The 20,580-nt window shown below is 39.5% G+C and overlaps 1 protein-coding gene across 4 annotated transcripts in view; it reads left to right on the top strand.

Moving 5' to 3' along the window:
* Positions 1–20,580, top strand: part of ARNTL2 (aryl hydrocarbon receptor nuclear translocator like 2) — an 84,912-nt gene that overhangs the window by 16,801 nt on the left and 47,531 nt on the right. For all 4 annotated transcript variants that reach the window (XM_035729207.1, XM_035729206.1, XM_035729208.1 and 1 more), the window contains exon 2: positions 19,496–19,646. In XM_035729207.1, the coding sequence (XP_035585100.1) occupies positions 19,496–19,646 (151 nt within the window). The remainder of the gene's footprint in view (positions 1–19,495; positions 19,647–20,580) is intronic.

Genomic DNA, 20,580 nt, shown 5'->3' with positions numbered 1-20,580 from the left:
AACTGACCATATAATCATGGGTTTATTTCCGGGGTCCCTGTTCTGTCCCATTGATCTATGTGTCTATTTTTGTGCCAATACCATACTGTTTTGATTACTATAGCTTTGTAGTATAACCTGAAATCTGGAGCTACTCTTTTATACCATTGCTTTTTACAGAAAGAATAAAGAAAAAATAATAATAAAAGAAAAATATAAAACAAAAGAGAAAAATAAAATAGGAGTGGAAAAAAGGAAGAAAAGGAAGAGAAAAAAAAAGAGCAAGAAATAAAAAACAAAACAAAACTGACCACAATTAAAAGCAAGAGAAAATTTAAAAAGTTAAATACAAAACAAAAGCAAACAAAAGAAACACAAAACCATGGCTTGTTCTGTGCCCCAGCACCACAGGGCAGCTGGTGTGGACTTGTGGATCCTGGGCTCCCTGATGTTGCAAGCTCATCCTGAGCTGGACCCTGCTCAGTGTGGGCTTTTAAGGTGGGGGGGGGGTGTTTCTGTAGTTCCTTGGCACTTTTAAACTGTGGTTTTTCTCTTGTGCCTCAGCACAACCAGGGCTGATGTGTGCTTTAAGGTACTGGGCTTGTTGTGGTCACAAGCTCCCTGTGATAACCGGACCCACCAGTTATGGCATTTGGACCTGCCCTTTGTGGCATCCGGACCCTGCCTTGGTCTGTGCTTTAGGATGGAGCAGAGAGAATATTCCCACAATTCTTCAGCCCTTTTAAACTGCTGCTTTTTTTCTATGTTCCCGTTCCAGTGGGCTGGTGTGGGCTTGCAGATCCTTGGCTTCCTGAGGTCACAAGCTTTCTGTGATGATCTGACTCACTGGTTATGGCGTTGTGACCCACTAATTATGGCATCTGAACCTTTGCCTTATGATGTCCGGATCCTGCTCTGGTTTGAGCTTTTAAGGTAGAGGAGGACAGAGTGTTCCCACAGCTCCTCAGCCCTTTTAAACCTGGCTTCTTTTTCTGTGCCCCAGCATGACTAGGGCTGGTGTGGGCTTGTGGACTCTAGGCCCACTAAAGTTGCAGGCTCACAAAGATGACCAGACTCACCCATTTTGGCATCCGGATCCTGCTCCAGTCTAGGTTTTTAAGGTGGGGTGGGAACATCAACTGTGCCCTTCTCCAGGTTCTCTAGACTGGAGAGTGTTCTGCAGCTCCTCTGTCTATGGGAGGAGGTGAGCTCAGGATCCTCCTACTCCACCATCGTCCTTAAACTGCAACCATTGCGTCTTTTATAGGTTCTCTGTGGCATCTGGCATACCTAGTCATGCCTGATTAATATTAAGCATGCACCATGTTTTCTGTTTACTCACAAACTGCAAGAATTATGTTTTCCCATGTGTAACAATGATATGGGTGTAGACCATCCAAATCTAAGTATGTTTTTGTGCTTTTTGGAAAAACATGCTGATGTTCAAAAAGCTAAACCCTGTATTCTTTTTATGCATGAGGGTCAATCTGGTCTGGAACAAGTTAGGGGACTTTCCAGTTTCGACATGGAACTGAAATTCTGATGAAGCTCTGTTTCTTACTTTTGCCTATTCCTGGATTAGGTTATAATGCCTATGAAATGTTGGCTTTTTCCGGAATGGTCCTAGTCAGGGAAGCATTCTTCAGTGCTTATATCACTCTGACTATATTCTGCATCACAACTGAGTGGTTTTCCATGACTCCGATTTCCTCATAGTCATAATGGGTGTTTCTCCTACCCCTTGGCTCCATTTCAAAAGTTTAGCATAGTCTGGTCTCCAGAGCTTTAACCTTTTAACCTCTCCTTCAATTCCTGCTAGACATTTGGATGTGTTGCCATTTCTGTGAAGTGCTGATGTCCAAAACTGAACTTCTTCTGTTGGGAGGGAATGTGAAATAGTGACCTACTTTTGGCTTTGAGAGGATCTGAACTCTTTTACCTAATTATTGTGTGATGTTTGGCACGTGTATCAGTTTGGGTTCAACCAGAGGAAGAGAACTAGTAGGAGATGTGTATATTAAGAGGTTTATTGCAAGGAATTGGCTTATGTAACTGTGAGGGCAGACTGGGCAAAACGAGAATCCCCAGGTCAGGCTGTGAAGAAAGGCCAGCTAGAACTCTCAGACACAGGCTGAAGCAGCTGTCCATAGGTGGAGTATCTCTTTGGAGAAGGCTTAGCTCTGTTTTTAAGGTCTTTCAACTGATTAAATCAGACCCACCCAGATTATCTAGAATAATCTCCCTTATTAAGGTCAACTGATTATGGCCTTTGGACTTGAATCACATCTGCTAAATACCTTCCTGGCAACACTTAAGTGTTTGAGTAACTGAGGACTGTAGCCTAGCCAAGTTGACACAGCAAAAAGACCATCACAGCACGTTACTTCACTTCTCTAAGCCTGTTTCCTCATCTGCTAAACCACCACTGGAGGGTTGTTGTGAGGATTGTATAAGAAGGTAGGCAAAGGGTATAGTGCCTTGCACTTAAGGATTCAGTAAAGGATTATTCTATTTTTTGTGCTGGTGGCAGTATGTATGGGGGGGGTTGGTGACAGTGGTGGCTGTGGTCTCACCTACAAAAGTGCCTTAATCCCGGTTTTTGTCACTTTCCTGATCATTCTGCTTCATTGCGGTGGTTGGCTTCCTAACTGGTATTCCTCCCCAAATTTCTTCTCTTCCATCTTCATTTTTTTTCCCTCAAGGCTGTAATAGAAGCTTAAAGTAGCTCACTACTCTCCATCTCTGAAAAAAAATGTCTTAACTGAAATTCAGACACACTATGTTCAATGCTTTCCTCAATGTATCCGTCAATACTACAGCTCCCTTTTCCAGAAAGCCCCCACCTCCTTGCTAAAAGCTAGTGGAATAGAGGACTGCCTTCTCCAGTGGCATCAAAATTCATTCTAGTATATTCTATTTTTTTAAATTTCTGTAGTAATTGAGAGTGGACGTGCATGAGAACTGTTTCTCTGTAAGACGCTGTTGTATTTACTTTTTTCTCTCATTTAAACTGCAGTATAACACATGGCTGGGCAAATAATTGCACACCCTGAGTCTCACTTTCCTCTGCTGTCTGGTGAGTGACTTGGACAAGATGATTTCCTTTGTTCCTTTTGCCTCCTCTTAATCTTTTATTGTAAATTAAGAAAACCAGGTATCTTTTTAGGATTTTCTCCAAAAATTTTATACTAATTTTTATCTTTAAGATCAAAAGCGGTTTGTTTTTTCCAGATCAAAACAGATACATAATAGGCAATACTTAAATATAGTTGAACAAATAATAAAAATTTACCTGGGAAAATCTTTCAGGTCCCCACTCCATCAATAAGAAACGATGTGTGGGGGCGCCTGGGTGGCCTCAGTCACTTAAACATCTGGCTCTTGGTTTCAGCTTCAGTCATGATCTCAGGGTTGTGAGATGGAGCCCTGCATCAGCCTCTGGGCTTGGTGTGGAGTCTGCTTGAGATTCTCTTTCCATCTCCCTCTTCCCCCCTTCTCTCTCTCTGTCAAAAAAACAAAAAACCGAAAACCAATGTGTGAACAAATGAATGCAGCTAGGAACTGTTATAGTCTATAGGAATGACATCTTTGGCATTGAATGTCACACAGGCAAGCAAGTGGGCCATATTCCTCATGGCTTAAAATGAGCCAGGGTGGATCTGGTTTCCTGTGGGAGGGGCCAGAGATTTCCCAGGCTTGCTCAGGGCAAAGGCGTTCCAGAGCGTGTATGAGGTAGGATATGCATTTGCTTATATTGCCCTGTGTACTAAAAAGAGCCTTAAAATGAGCAGGTGCCCTGGACCTCATGCACAGTGTATACTGAGGCTCCCCATATCTGGTTATGAGGGCACAGTGTTCAGAGTGGAACACAACTGTTGTTCCACTTGTATGGGTGTGAATGGGAGAGAGATAGGAAGTTTATGGCTTCCAAACCCTAGAATGAACTCAAAAACCTGTTCTCCAGTTTGTAGCACAACCAGGTAGAAAGGACATGGTAGGAAAGAGCTAGTGTATTCCCCTCAGCTGTGATCCTATCACGTCCTGCATATCATCCCAAGAGTACATATTCATCAAGCTACTTCGAAGTAGACATTCTGCTGTGGGGGCTAGGAATATGATATTGACCCAAAAGACTGCTCCTTCATGGAACCTAAAATCTAACAGGTCCTTCCGTGTATCCTGGAGTTCCACCAGGTATTAACCCAAGGCTGGAGTGCTGTTGGGGATGTGGTAAAATGGAGGGGAAGGACAAAATTGGGAAAAGGCATCATTTAGGCATATCAGTGAATAAAAGCTAGTGCACAATCTTGAGGCGACAAGGAATATGGCCCACTCACTTGCCTGTGTGACATTAAATGCCAACAATGTTATTCCTATAGACTGCAACAGTTCCCAAGTGTTTTTTTTGTTTTGTTTTTAGAGCGAGATGGGGAGGGGGTGCTGAGGGAGAGGGAAAAAATCTTAAGCACGCTGGCATGGAGCCTGACGTGGGGCTCAATCTTATGATCCTGAGATCATGACCTGAGCTGAAATCAAGAGTTGGCCATTTAACTGACTGGGCCACCCAGACACCCCCACAGCCCCCGAAGTTCATTTAAGATGTGAAGCCCAACGCGATTCATTACAACCCGAACAACCTAACCCCTGAGGCTCTCTGACACCGTGCATTGTTCACAGTCTTACTCCCAGAGCACTTTCCCCAACCCAATTAACTCAGTTTTCCTGTCTGCTGAGTGATTCTCTGAGTCCATTCTAACCATTCAGAGCTCTTCCCTAGTGTCAACATTTTGCTTTCCGCTGTAACTCTTACTTGGGCTCTCACTTTGCCTACACTGTATTTGATCACAGCGAGTAAATTTCCGGCTGTTCTCTCTTTGGTTTTTGGTTCCACGCGCCAGCCAAACATTTGGTTTGACGATGTAAATGTCATGCCGGTCACTTTTGCAGATGGCATATTTTGAGGAGGCTTTATTCAATTTGTTAGATATAATCTGAATCCAAGAAGATGCTGTTAGGGTGGTGCCAAAGAAGATTAAACTTAACCAATAAAAGGGCCAGTACCTAAGTATTTAAAAAAAAAAAAAAAAAAAAAAAGCAGATGTATGAAAGGTAAAGAGGTAGCTTAACAACAGCCCGTAGAAAAGACAGATTTAGGTGTACTCAAGGAAAGCCCTGTTCAGGAATCAGAAGACTCACGGCAGTCTGTCCTCCGTCAGTGTCTGGCTGTCTGAAAAAGGGCAAAGAACTTAATCCACTGTGGAACTCTTTTTCTTTCTTGGAAAAAGAGGGAGTTATATTAGACCATCTGTAATACCAGTTACAATTCTAAAATTACACTGTTGATTCATTCACTTATATAAAGGCCCAATATATGAAATAAAAGCTAATGCAGTCTTATAAATAACAACAGTATGTCAAAACATTATCAGTAAGAGTTCTGCTCCCCTCTCTGTGGGCCAGACAACTCCCAGATGTTATGTTCTGATCATTCCACACATCAAAGGAAGTTTTTGGTTAAAGTCTGTCCAGAGAGAGCAACCATGCTAGTGACAAGACATCCTATATGGGTGATGTTTGAGGGAGTCACATGGTTTGGTTTAGCGGGGAGAAGAATTTAGGGCAAAAGTATGGGATATTATGGTTGTCAACCAAAGTTTGAGGGGTTCTGTACTATATGGACTGCGTCAGATGACACCTCCTTCATGAAGCCATTATAGAATGTTGTGACCCAGACTTCTCCACTTTCCGTTCTCGCTTGCATTTGGGTTATTCTTCTAAGACTCAGTTATTTGAGAGCAAACGCCATGTTGTGCTCATCTTTGCATTCCCTCGAGCTTCTAACACTGCATTGTACAATAGTAAGTATGCAAATACTTGGCGACTGAACTGAAAATTTACTAGACTTTTTAGGTACAGGATCAATGGTTAGAAATTAAAGTGATATTTTGGTCTTCTGAGGAGTAAACTTTTCAAAGATTCAAAATGTCGTAAAAGTATACACTTATGGTGAGATAGCACACACAATGCATTCACTAGAATGAATCAAATTAAGAAGGCTGACAATGTCCATTGTTGCTGAGAATGTGAAGCAACTGGAACTCTCATACACTGTTGGTGGAAATGAAACAAAAAAAACACTTAGGGACACAGTTTAGCAGTTTTTCAAAAAGTTAAACATAGACCTGTCTTACAATCTAGTCATTCTGCATCTAAGTACTTACTCAAGACAAATGAGAACGTTTGTCTACACCAAGACTTGTACATGACTATTTGTAGCAGCCTTGTTTACAGTAGTCAAAGATTGAAAACAAGCCAAATGGCCATCACCAAGTGAATCAAATTGATGAACGAAATATGATACCCACCCAAAGGAGTAAGCAATAAAAAGGAGGAAACCACCATTACATGCAACAACATGGATGAATCTCAAAATCATTATGGGGCAAAGAAGCCAGCCCCAAAGGGCATATATGGTATCATTCTCTTTACAAAATACGTAGAAAATGCCAAAAACATCACTCTGCCTGGGGTTGGGATAGAGGGAAGGATGGACTGCAAAGGGCATGAGGAAGCTTTTCTCCAGTTTAGTTTATATGTGTTAATTTTATGGTGGTTTTGATATACAGAAATTTTAACTTTTTAATGTCATTTCTTTCATGGCTTTTACCTTTGGTATATCCTTCAGAAGTCCTCACTTTAAGATAAATATTTACAGATGTTTTTTCTTATACCTTTTATGATTTTATTTCCCTACAGTTAACTCATTTATTCATTACAAGTTTATTTTTGATAAATAGGGGGAAGTACAGATCTAATATTTTCTGAATAGTTAGGAATTGACCTAATATGAGTTATTCAGTAATCCATCATTTTGTCAATTATTGAGTGTGGGTAATGTGTCAGGGATTGTGTTAAACTGGGAATAAAAACATGGTCCCTGCCCTTAAGGAGTTGTGTCTAGTGAGGCAGGCTGACTAGTTAAAAGATAATTATAGTGAAGTAGAATAAGCTTAATAATGGTATCAATTACAAAGTGCCACCATATTACATAGAAGGGGCCCTAGTGGGATGGCAGGTTTTAGGGGCAGCGGGCAGAGAAGACTTCTTGTAGGAGTTAACATCTGACCTATGTCTTGACAGGTACGATTATGTTACTCTGATTTGGGAACAGCATTCCAGGCAAGGGACAAATAGGCCCAGGGAGGCAGAGCCATGAGGGACTGAGATATGATTGGGGAGTGTCACCCAGTGCCCTGTGGCCGTTGCCTGGCTCATGAATGAGAGGGCAGCACAGGGTGAGCCTGGTAGGCAGACTGTGCTGTGCTATGCAAGATTTCCTATTACATGGCCTCTTAAGCTCAGTGGGGAGTCACAGTTGGATTTTGAGCAATGGAAAGGAATAATTAAATCTGTTGTGCAGCAATCACACTGCTAGTGGTTTGCATATTGAATAGTCTCTCATAGCACACAGCTTTTAATTCAAGCAGTCATCATAGTTTTGAATTATGTATCTGATTATTGATTGTCTCACATTACCTTCTTCAGAAGGGGTGGAGGAAATTTATTTTTTACTGATTAGAGAAGGATTTTCATGTGGAAATCTGAAATGTCTGGCACTATATTTCTTTCTTTCTTTCTTTCTTTTTTTTTTTAAGTAGGCTCCACACCCAGCGTAGAGCCCAATGTGGGGCTTGAACTCACGATCAAGACCTGGTCGCTTAACTGACTGAGCCACACAGGTGCCCCTCTGACACTGTATTTCTGATTTAATCCAGCTCCGCAGTCAACCTGACAGTTAATTTGACTTGGACCTTAGTTATCTTTAACATCATTCCATCTGACCATGCACAGGGTTGGAGATAGGTTCACATCTGTGTCTGTTTGGATCTCCTACTTTGCCATAAGCTCATTACACTCAATTCAGATAAGTAGTGTACTACCTGATATCCCTCCAACAAAACTTCACAGATTCTAAAAGTCTTCAACATTTATCTCATTCTTTTTCTTTTTTTTTTTTTTTAAGATTTCTTTATTTTAGAGGTGGGGAGGCATCATTTCCTGATCTGTTAACTTTACCCCCAATTTTTCCTATTAATATATTTTAAAACAAAGAACAAAAAACATAAAATTTAATATTTTACACAGTATTTACCATTTCATAAATAATTTGGAAACATTGTATTTAAAGGCTGTATAGTAGGCCACGGGGCGCCTGGGTGGCTCAGTTGGTTAAGTGTCTGACTCTTGGTTTTGGCTCAGGTCGTGAACTCGGGGTCGTGAGGTGGAGCCCCGCATTGGGCTCCATGTTCAGCAGGGAGTCTACTTGGGATTCTCTCTCTCTGCCCCTCCCTGCACTCACACTCTTTCTCTCTCTCTAAAATCTTTTTCTTAAAAAAAGAAGGGCTGTATAGTAGTCCATCCCATGATTACACTTAGATTTTTAGTTCCCTTGTTTGTTGATACCTTTAGGTTGTTTTCAGGTTTACACTGTTGAAATATTTTAATAAATTTCTATGTACAAAAGTCTTTATATCTTTAATAATTTTAGGGTAAATTCAGAGAAATAGAATTGCTGGGTCAAAGGATAGAAATATTCTTGTGTCCTTTGATAGAACTTTCCAAATTGCCTTTTAGAAAGTTTATATCAATTGTTATTCCCACTAGAGGTATATGAAACTCTGAGAATCTCTATTCTTACCTCCTCTTCTCCAAGGCTCCTTTGCCAGTAAACAATTTATCAGGATTGATCAATTTGATAGGGGGAAGTATCTCTTTTTTTGCTTCAGTAATTCTCAGGTTATTTGTAATGTGGTCAGCCCGATTGTGAAGGAACTTATGATCAGGGAGTTGTAGAAGCTAATCACTCTCTTGTGTATTTCAGAACTAGGAGAGGAGGTTGGTATTATTTGAGCCTCCTTGCCATTTTCAGAAATGATTCCCCACTGTCACTTAATTATTTTCATTTAGGTTTTCTGTTCGTTTCACCCTCTTCTATCCTCATTTTAATCATCTATCTCTGGGATGTTACCTCTGTATATTCTTAGACATTTTCCTCTCCTGTGTACTCCCTGATGCCATCCTAGGTGACTTTGGTCTTTCTTCTCTTTTCCGCATGTTCTGTCTTCACGTCCCTGCAGCACCCCCTGTGGCACATCTTATGTCGACCCTCGAATCAGCTGGAAATGCTTTACCTATGAATCCCCAAGTCTGAACTTCTCCCTGCTCTTACTTATACAGACATTCCAGCCACCTGCCTGTTCTTTCAGCTCCTTCTGGGTGTCTCTTGCTTTCCTACCCAGCCTGTACACTGTGACGGACCATTTTACTACGATGCAGACATCATTTATTTGTCCTTTGACCTTCTGCATACTTCCCTGGCAAGGGACTGACTTTGGGCAAGTGAAACCATCTATTTTCTCTGCTTTGATTCTCCAGCTATTGTGTAATCATGGACAAACTCACGTGCCAGCAAAGCTCCACATCCACAGCATCTAGGAGCGTATGGTTTCCCCTTTACCATTTGGAACTCAAAGAAAGGAACAGTGTCTTAAAGTAAAAATTAACAGAGAAAATAAGGCTAAATGTGTTTTTGTTTATGAAGTCTGAGATAGCTATACTTTGACCCAGGGTCTTCTACCTGGGTTTCTTTCTCACCATATCTGAGCCTTCCTCCCCTGAGAAACATCCTCAGGACTTACCTCTTAGATATTCTTTTTTTTTTTTTTTAAGATTTTATTATTTATTTGTGTGAGAACGAAAGCGAGAGAGATCATGGAGTGAGAGGGAGAAGCAGAGTACCAGTTGAGCAGAGAGCCCGTTGCGGGGCTCCATCCTAGGACCCCGGGATCATGACCTGAACCAAAGGCAGATGCTTAACCGACAGAGCCACCCAGGTGCCCCATCTTTTAGATATTCTTGCTACTTTTGACATCATGGCCAAGAGAATAAAATTTCCTCCGTACATAGGGGAGATTGATCCTTCTGTGATGTTTCAACATCATATCTGGGACAGGTGGTGGTGGATCCACAGGTGGGGTCCTGATCCCCACTTGAAAGGGTTTTGGCTTTCTCTGCCTGTGCTTGGCATCAAAGCCTTATTTTCCCGGCCCAGCTGGAAAGGGTTCAGAGTGCGGCTCTGAGTGCAAGCTTCATTACAGAAATAAATAGGAATCCAGCTAAGAAGCCAGCCATTCCGGTTGGGAAAGGTGGATGCATTAGGATGAAAGTTGTAGCTTTTAATAGGAAGACTAACTCCTAGTAGGGAGGACAGTGCAGATGGTACCCCCACCCTTCTGAGGCTTGCCCATGAAATGAAGGGGGCTGAGATGCAGCGCTAGGCCACTTCATTAGCTCTCTGCCACCTGGAAATAAAGCTCTCACTCCTCAGTGGGACATCCAGGGCCCTCTGGGAACAACTTTTCCAGCTTGATTTCCTAATGTTTCACACTGTGTGCAGCCGTACTGATGTACTTGCTATTCCCCAACAGTCCACATATATATTCCTTTTTCTTGCTCAGTTGTATGTATGTCTTACAAAAGTAAGACACAATACTTACACAATTTTGGAACAATACAGAAAAGTAGAACAGGAAAAAAATCCTTTGATTGGCCATTCAGACAAAACACCTGAAAACATTTCACTGTGTCTCCTTCCAGGTTTTTTTTTCTCCCCTGCATATATATTTTCTTTGTTTCTTGTTTTTATGTAGTCTCTGTCTTTCATCCTTTTTTTTTTCTTAAGATTTTATTCGACAGAGAGAGCGAGAGAGGGAACACAAGCAGGGGGAGTGGGTAGAGGGAGAAGTAGGGAGCCCAGTGAGCAGGGAGCCCAATGTGGGGCTCGACCCCAGGACCCTGGGACCATGACCTGAGCCAAAGGCAGATGCCTAACGACTGAGCCACCAGGCGTCCCTTTCATCCTGCTTTTTAAAGGAAACATTACATACCCATTTTCCAGGTTGATAAAACTCAGATGCATCATTTTCAGTTTATGTTATTCTTTATCAACAATAGCAGTTTATGTCTCACAGTTCTCCGACTGGAAGTGTGAGGGTTCCAGCAGAGTCAGATCCTGGAGAGGATGCTTTTCTGGTTACAAACTTCCTGCTGCGGCAAGAGAATGAGCTAGCTCTCTGGCATCTGGATAAGGGCACTAATTCATTCATGAGGGCTCCGCCCTCAGACTCTAAATACCTCCCAAAGGCCCAGCTCCTAATACCATCACATTGGGGTTTAGATTTTAACATATGAATGGGGTTGTTGCAGGAGGATAGTCAGGTAGTATGCAAGGGTCCCTCTGTTGGGTCTGCAACTGAGGAGTGGTAGGGTATCAGAGCATTGCTGCTGAACCTCCTGACTCCATTATTGTGAGGTTTCCCACTAGTTTTTACAGGGGCAAATACCAAGTAAAGCTTTGCTTCAAAAGCAGTAACCAAATGGAGATACAAGAAGATAAAACATTTTCCTAGAATATAACTTAGAATTGCTTCTCGGTCTTCCTTCTTCCAAGCCACACCACTCACCAAAGATGTTGCACTTTGCAGCAAACAGAAAGGAGTAGCAGAGATGCCAGCAATACAGCCCTCTTATCATGGGAAGAGACAGTAAATGTCATTGTTTTTGACCTACAAAAACAGAATGCTAATTTATTAGTGGATGCAAAATATCTCTATCCGAAGGCCTTGTGTAGGCATCCATATGGTGTCCTTTATTTCTCTCCTGTATGTAGACCCACATAAAAACCCTGCTTTTAAATCCAAATTCTCCTCCTCTGCCAAGGTCACTGAGGCTGAAATCATGGGAAAACCAGGTTTTCATGGGAGCCATTTTTCTGTAATAGTAAGGTACGTGTTAGAGTCTGAAATGGAATACTTTTCAAAAATAGTAGCAGCATGAAGGGTCTGTCGACACATTCTGTCTACGAACAGATGGGAACTTGGAAAATGATACACTTAGGCCCCTGTATCTTTACTATCCCCTTTTTATCCCTATTTTGAGTAAGATATTTTGCTGGCTTAAGAGACAAATCTGGCTAAACATCTGCTCCTCTTCAGGGTTTGGTGGGATGTTTGGATCGACAACTCAAGGAAGGTGGTCACTGGGAGACTCTTTCCTGCCTTTTCTAATCATGGTAAAAAATTCAGAGGTAAATAAATCTTGAGGGACTTTCATGAAATCTCAGTGAATCTAAGCCCCATCCTTATTGAATTTTCTAGATAACCTGTGTTTCTGCAGGGTGAATAATGATCTGGGGGTCCGGTTTCTGGTCAGATACCAGATATTTAGCGTGTGTTTTGTTTCATATGTGAGAAGGTAAAATTTACATTGAAAAAGTCCAATTTTACCCATCAAACTTGTATGCGGAGACTCATTTTCTAAAACTTGACTCATATGTATTCATTGATTCAACAACTGAACGTCATTGTTAATGATGGCGTAGGATCTTACTGAATGCATTTATTTTGCCACCTGTTCATGATGTTCTCTTAGCCTGAAAAAATGCTGTTGTTACTGCCTCCCCCCAAATAGAATTAAGTGTTCTTCTGTCTGTGTTCTTGTAGGGTAAACTCATACCTGTCTCTAGATCTAATTTCACCTACATGTGCACAAACATATTCAGGATTATAAGCTTCTTGACAGCAGGTTACATTAGGCTCTTAATACATACTATGAAATAATAGAATGTTTTTTAATCTTTCCTGAGCAAAAGCCTTTTCATAATTTGTGTATAGTACTACCTATAGATGGTCTTTGTTCTTGAATGGTACCAATTGGTACTTTATCTATTATGTGACTAAGCATCTTACAGTAATATGTTAGTGATTATCTTACAATAATTTGTCAGTGATAAACGGTTTTTGATTTTCTCTTGTAACGCATTACCACAAACCTATACAACAGTTACCGCTTGTTGTTCTAGAAAGCTACTTCAGATTGCCAAGTCCCATGTCACACAGTACCTTTTTTCCAACAATCAAGTGTATTTTTCCCTCTGTGGGGAAGAAGTTGGTAAAAATGAAGTAATGGAAGGAAGTAGGCCTATTCGTTTGTGAAATAGGCATAGTGGGGAACCGCATATCCCTTATTGTGGGAATTTTATCATTTCCAGCAGTCTAGGAGGGTGAATCTGTTAGTTCAGATATCACATCTCTTTCAGTTTCTCTTTTGCATGTCTGGGGTTAATGAAATGCAGTTCATTCTTTCAACAAACCCTATTATTGTGTGTCAGGCACTGTGCTAGGATTTGGGGAGAAGAGATGAAATGGTTCTCACAGCTATCCATATTGGAGCTTATAGCAGATCTCCTAAATCTTTCTTCTGCCTCTTCTTTTGTGTCTATGAGCTGAACACCTTTTGGAATCCTGAAGAGCGGGATCTCAATGAAGCAATAAAAAGTGCCGGGAGCAATAAAACTGAAAAGTGTGGGTGTTTAGCACTGAGTAGAACACAGCATCACTTTTGTGGCATTCTTGACAGAAGTTCATAATCTGAATTTAGTTATGAGTGAATAGAAGACAAGCTTAAACTGGGTGACATTCTATACAACTGGCCAGTACCCTTCAAAACCTCAAGGACAAAAGACTGAGGGACTGTTACAATTTAAGGGAAATGGAAGACATATAACAGACCCTAAATATTTCATGTGATCCTGGATTGGATCCTGGACCAGCAGAAGGACATTAGGGGGGCAATTAGCAACATTTGAATATTCCTGGTCTTGAGGTTAAGTAAGACATTACCTTTTGGGTAATTTGATTTGAGGCATGGATTCTCAGAAATTAAGAAGCAAATGCTTACATTGCACAAATTGTTTTTAACACAGAGTTATTCATAGGTTAATTTATATTTTATATAAATTTTAACATAGAGCACACTACTGCAGTGAAGGTACGTAGTGGGACAAAGTTTCTAAGTTGTATGAAAAATATTTTTTTTCCATCCTGCCATTGCCTGCCTGTGAATGTGTGTGTGCTTGTGTGTATGGGTAGATGTATATTGTCTTTCAAACACAACATCAGATTCTAAATTTGAACCCTTCATAACTATGAGCCTAAGCCAAAGGGCTGCTTGTTTTCTCCTGCTTAGGATTCTGAAGCAGCTGCTCATTTCCCCCAGTTTATTTTCATCTTTGAGGAACTGATACTAAATGGCAGACCTTTAAAATAATGTTACTTTGATGACCATCACCAGGGAGATACATGTAGAATGGAGTGAGATGTAATGCTAATGTCATTTTAAATAAACCACAGAACCGCCTTTATAAAAGACAAGCATACTATCTTTGTTCAATCTAAATTGTGAATTATTTTTATTGAGTTAAATAACATGTATTACCCAACTCTACATCAAAAAACCTAAAAATCCAATTAAAAAATGGGCAGAGAACCTGTTAGGAGTTGGGGAAGAGACAGTAAAATATCCCCCAAACTGAGAAGACACTTTGAGACTGGAAAATGAAGGAGGCCACTCCGTAGAGTTTACACAGAGTTTTATTCAGGTAACTGACTGACACAGAGGAGATCGGGCAGGAGGCGATCCGTGGTAGCTCTCACAAAGTCCAGACCTTAGTCCACAGCTTTTATAGAGCGAGAGGACAAGCAGAAGGGCACTGTAGTAGGATCAAAGGGTTCACATGCACCTCAAAGGGCTTGCATGCACCTAGTTGACAGCTACCCTTTCATTAGATCTTGTGGCATCACCTGTGCATCAAGAAAGAAGGAAGACTGTGTTATCTCTAACAGATTCGTGAGAGGCCAAAACAAACCTGCCCACCATCCCAGTCTTGGCTGACATCTCTAAGGTATGTATATTAATCTCCAACGGGCCCAGAACACACAGCCCCAGGAGAGGTCATTGAGCAAACATGAGCAAGATGGAGGGTCAAAGATGGAGTCAGTATCGTCAGCACTCCTACAGAACTTGAATAGACATTTTCCCAAAGACCTCCAGATGGCCAACTGACACATGAAAAGATGCTCAATATCACTAATCATCGAGGAAAGACATGCAAATCAAAACCACAATGAGATATCACGTCACACCTGTCGGGAATGGCTAAAATTGAAAGACAAGAAATAACAAGTGTTGGTGAGGGTGTGGAGAAAAAGGAACCCTTTTTTGCACTGTTGAATACAACATAAATTGGTACAGCCATTGTGGAAAACAGTATAGAGGTTCCTGAAAAAAATTAAAAACAGAAATATCCTATGATACGATAATTCCTGTACTAGGTACTTACCCAAAGAAAATGAAAACACTGGTTTGAAGAGATATATGCACCCCTATGTTTATTGCAGCATTATTTATAATAGCCAAGATATAGAAGCAACCCAAGTGTCCATTGATAAATGAGTGGATAGGAAGATGTGGTGAATATGTATATACACACAGACATAAAAAAGGATGAGATCTTGCCATTTACAACAACATGGACAGATCTAGAGGGTATTATGCTAAGTGAAATAAGTCAGATTGAGAAAGATAAATGCCATACGGTTTCATTCATATGGATCTAATAAACAAAATAAGTGAATAAACAAAAGCAAAACCAGACCTATTAAATACAGAGGACAAACTGATGGTTGCCAGAGAGAAGGCAGTTGGGTGAATGGGCAAAATAGGTAAAGAGGAGTGAGAGATACAGGCTTCCAGTTATGGAATGGATAAGTTACAGGAATAAAAGGTACAGCATAGGGAATACAGTCAATGGTATTATAATAGCATTGTATGGGGACAGGTGGTAGCTATGCTTAGGGTGAGCATAGTGTGATGTATAGAGATGTGGAATCACTATGTCGTACACCTGAAACTAATGCGATATTGCACGTCAACTCTACGTGCGCAAATAAAATTTTTAAAAGTAGGAAAAGAGTATTATAGAAATGTATTAATAAAGTGTTATTTTTCTGGAAAAAAATAACATGGATTTTCACCATGGAGAAGTGACAACTTGATGAAGAAAGACAATATCAAAAAATTGAAGCATATACCTTCAAAATGAGTTATATAAAAGCAGAATTAACTTTCAATTCCTAACACATGGTCTCATCTTGTAAGTAAGTGTATGTGGATGCTGAAAGTAAATTGGGAGGTTAAAAGTGAAATCTTCACTCTTTAAATTATGAGTTACCTTCTAACAAATAAAAATCTACATGAAGGCTGAATTGTTTCCAAAGAACAGATCTTTTCATCCAGAACTAATTAGTCCCACTAACCCATATTTTCCTTTTGTTTACAGAAAGCCCTCTTCTTTGAATACACTTCTACTGACATAGCAAACTTAAACTTGATGGAACATAGCTTATTATGGGGCAATACTCCCCCACTCATTAGGGAACATACAAATAAAGACCCTTAGAGCTTTAGGTTTTGATTTTTGTGAAAAGAACATTATTTTGCAGCCTAAAGATGGTCTATTTCTTATTTTAAAGGTTAGGAAGTAGGATTGTAATGTGGAGATCATGCTTCCTAGAATGAGAGGCCAAAAAAAAATCTTTATTTTTGTTTTGAACTTATGTGAGGGAAGCAGTGTGCTTGCTTATGTTGGAGGACTGGAGGTGGGCGGGAGGGGTCTAGTATTATATATACCAGGGTGAACTCTGGTTCAGTGTTGATGAATTTTTCCTATTGATTTGTCATTTATTGTAAGAAACTCCCCACATTTTTCTGTGGAGACAGATGGTGTTCTGCCATTCAAAGTCCATTGGATTGAAGTCTGGAAGCTGAAATCAAAATTAATCTCATGTGGTATCTGTGGTGATCCTGAATCCTTCCCATTAAGAGAGTCTAAGCCTAGAAGTCTTCGAAAATCATAAATCAGAAACTTAATTCCCAGGTGGCCAAAAATCATTGATAAAATTATTCTCCCCACTTTTTTATTGTGAAATGTACTGTAACTTACTTAAGATTGTAAAAGTTATATGTGTAGTTTAAAGAATTAAAAAAAATCTGTGAACTCACACTGGGGTGAAGAAATAGAACATGAATTCTTAGAAGCCTGTGTGTGTCCTTCACTGATTGCATCCAGATGCACCTTTTCTTCTCTCAAAGAGAATTCTGACTTTTGTGTTAACTATTCCTTTACTTTCCTATATAGTGTAGCTACCTCTATGGATATTGCTAAAAAATATTGATTAGTTTTACTGATTTTTGAACTTTATATAATTTTTTTTTTTAATTGTGCTGTGGGATGCCTGGGTGGCTCAGTTGGTTAAGCTTTGGACTGTTGATTTCTGTTCAGGTCATGATCTTGGGGTTGTGAGATGGAGCCTCATGTCGGGCTGCACTGGGCATGGAGCCTGCCTGGGATTCTCTCTCTCCCTCTGCCCCCCCATCTTTTTTTAAAATTAAAAATAAAAAAAGTGCTATATGTTTTTAGCTATGACTTTTTTCCCCCCAGAATCACTAGTTTGAGATTCATCCATGTTGATATCAGTACTTCATTCATTGTTACTGCCATTAATATTCATTTAGTAAATAAACAATCCATCTGTTGAAGGAGATTTAGTTTCCAGTTTTCTGAGGTTTTTATTTTTGTTCTTCAGTTACAAGCAGTGCTGCTAATGCATTTCTTGTATATGTCTCCTAATATGCATGGAGTTTTTCCCTTGTACCTAGGACTGGAATACTGAATCACATGTTATATGGAATAGTCAACTTTTTTAGGTAATACATAAATGGCTTCCAAAGTGGTTGTACCAATTTATGTTCCCACCAGCAGAGCAGAAGACTTCCCATTCCTTCACATCTTCACTTACACTTGGTGTCCTCAAATTTCTCCATTGTAGCTGTGGGATGGGTATACCACTATAGTTTATTTTGGATCTTCCTAATTGCTAATGAACTCTGCTTTGAATGTGTTATTTGTGTATTTCTTAATTTTTAAAGATATAGGGACTTTCTAGTTATCTTTTTGTTACTGGTGTCTAGCATAATTACATTGAGTCAGTAAATGATGTAGGATGTCATTCTTTTGAAACTGTTAAGACTTACTTGCTTTTTGTCCAGTATATGGTCAGTTTTTATAATGCTCCATGGGTGCCCCAAAACAAACAGTGGATTTTGAACCTGCTAGGAATAGTGGTCTATAGATGTCTATTACACCAAGCTTGTCCATTGTGTGGATCAGATTTTCTACATCATTGTTTCTGAATGCTTGATCTGTCAGTTACCGCTAGAGGTATGTTAAAAATCTCCCACTCTTGTAGATTTATTGCATTTTCTTTGTTAATACTTCTTATATATTTTCAATCTATTTTGTAAATTAGATGATTTTAAACTTGTTACATCCATTTTAATATGAGAAATATAGTTATTCAGGGAGGCCCACTTTTGGACTATAGGTTATTTTTATTTCAGTGATTCTGATTTTTATATTTTATAAAACATTTAATAAACCACACTTTATACAAAAAGGATTTTATTATCATATTTAGCAATTTAGGGTTAAAAATATTCACATCCTTTGATGTTATTCTGAGATATTATCTAAATGAAATAACCAGTAGATGAAAAGCTGTATGTACCACAATACATATTTGTGATGGTTAAAACAAACATAGATTGTAACAATAGAAGAATGTTTAAGTAGCAGGGCACCCAGGTGGCTCAGTTGGTTAAGGTACCGACTTTTGATTTCGGCTCAGGTCATGATCTCAGGGTCATGAGATTGAGCCCCTCATCACACTCCACACCAAGTGCAGAGTCTGCTTGGGATTCTCTCTCTCTCTCCCTCTGCCCTTCCCGGAACTTGCACGTGCAATCTCTCACTTTTCAATAAATAAATAAATAAAATCTTAAAAAAAAAAGAATGTTTAAGTAGCTATGACACATCTACATGAGTGTGTATTATATAATCATTAGAATCATTTAAAAAGAATTTTATATATAATGCTTGTAATACGATAAAGTTATCACAGTGATTTGTAAATAAAGTAGAATATACTATACACTATTATTTCAATTACTTAATGACAACTTTGGAAAAATTCTTAAGGGAAATACCTCTAAATAGTAACATCAATTGGTGACATATGATTTCCCCTTTCCTGTTTTTTGCGTTTTCCCTATTTTCTACAATTCTTTTACAATTAAATGGGGGAAATAACCTTAAAAATATGGACTAACATACATTTCTAACTAGTATTTAAGTGTACGTATTTGTCTTTCATTCTATGTTATATCAATATAATTGATATATTATATTGTTATAAAATATCAAGATAGAAAAACCACTTAAAACATGTGATAGGGGGTGCCTGGGTGGCTCAGTCATTAAGCGTCTGCCTTCCGCTCAGGTCATGGTCCCAGGGTCCTGGGATCGAGCCCCGCATCGGGCTCCCTGCTCCATGGGAAGCCTGCTTCTCCCTCTTCCACCCCCCTGCTTGTGTTCCCTCTCTTGCCGTGTCTCTCTCTGTCAAATAAATCAATAAAATCTTAAAAAAAACGTGATAGGGATATGTATAAAGTAAAAGTTAATGTTAAAAATAGATGTGCTATTGGGCTTTTTCTCTCACAGACAGAATACTGACTGAAGAGAACCAGTGCATTTCTCCTGTGGTTTCCAGTCATATGAGCCCATGGACAAAACCAACAGCTATTGGATCCCTCTGCCCACATGTGGTGGAGTTCCCAAGAAAACGAAAAGGAAGTGATTCAGACCCATCCCAGTAAGTGAATTTATTCCTCTAACCCCATGAAATCTTTCATTCTAAGGACAAAAAGAAAAGATTTCTTTTTAAATCATTGATGATTTTCAGTTACATGGTAACATTTGGATAGGGACAATTATTTATCCACCCAGCTGCCACCTGTCACTGACTGATCTGTAACTTTTTCATCCACCTTTGAAGTTTTCAGTTGGAGTCTGAAAGACATAGGAACATAAGGTTAAGTTGCTTAACATTTATGGTTACAGCAAAATACTTAACCTTCCTAATTGAATTGCTTAACCATGAGGAGAACATCTTCCTGCATGTTTCGCTTAAAATAATAAACACCATGTTGCTTCTTACCTTATCCATCATTTATATAGTAACCAACCCTTGGTCATCTGTGGCCAGTTAAAATCATCTAAAACTCTTGTTTTCCATGTTTATTAAGCCAAGTAGATAATAAAGTCAATGTTGAGGATACTTGGTATCTCCTTGTTTTTGTTGCTTAACACAGCTTGCAGCCCCAAATATCCGTTAATAAACACCCCAAAGCTAGGGTTTGTATGGTGAAAATGGTAAGGCAAAGTAAATATTATGATCTAGAGTACTCCGTTTTAGGCTGGTACTTTACATAAATGAGAAAGTTGATGACAGTCTTCATGAACGAAGGGAAAAATTTTGAGTAGGGGGACAAGAGTACGTACTAGTACAAACTAGCTCTTTTTAAGTCTGTTTTTCCCAGTATACTTTATGATTTCACTAAAACTCCTAAGACAGCAGTGTCACTGTTATTCAAATGTAAGTACCGCACTTCCCAAGCCACATATAAATGACTTGAATGTTATCTACTATTTTGGGTTGTCCATATTCTCTTAGACTCTTCTATTAATGTGAATGATCATAAATAACTACAACTGACGAAATGACTGTCTAGAACTGTTTACTGTGT

This window comes from Zalophus californianus, chromosome 9 (genome assembly GCF_009762305.2).
Source record: "Zalophus californianus isolate mZalCal1 chromosome 9, mZalCal1.pri.v2, whole genome shotgun sequence".
NCBI classification, from domain to species: domain Eukaryota; kingdom Metazoa; phylum Chordata; class Mammalia; order Carnivora; family Otariidae; genus Zalophus; species Zalophus californianus.
The sequence above is the reverse complement of the archived record's forward strand: the minus strand, read 5'-3'. Positions and strand labels throughout refer to the sequence as shown.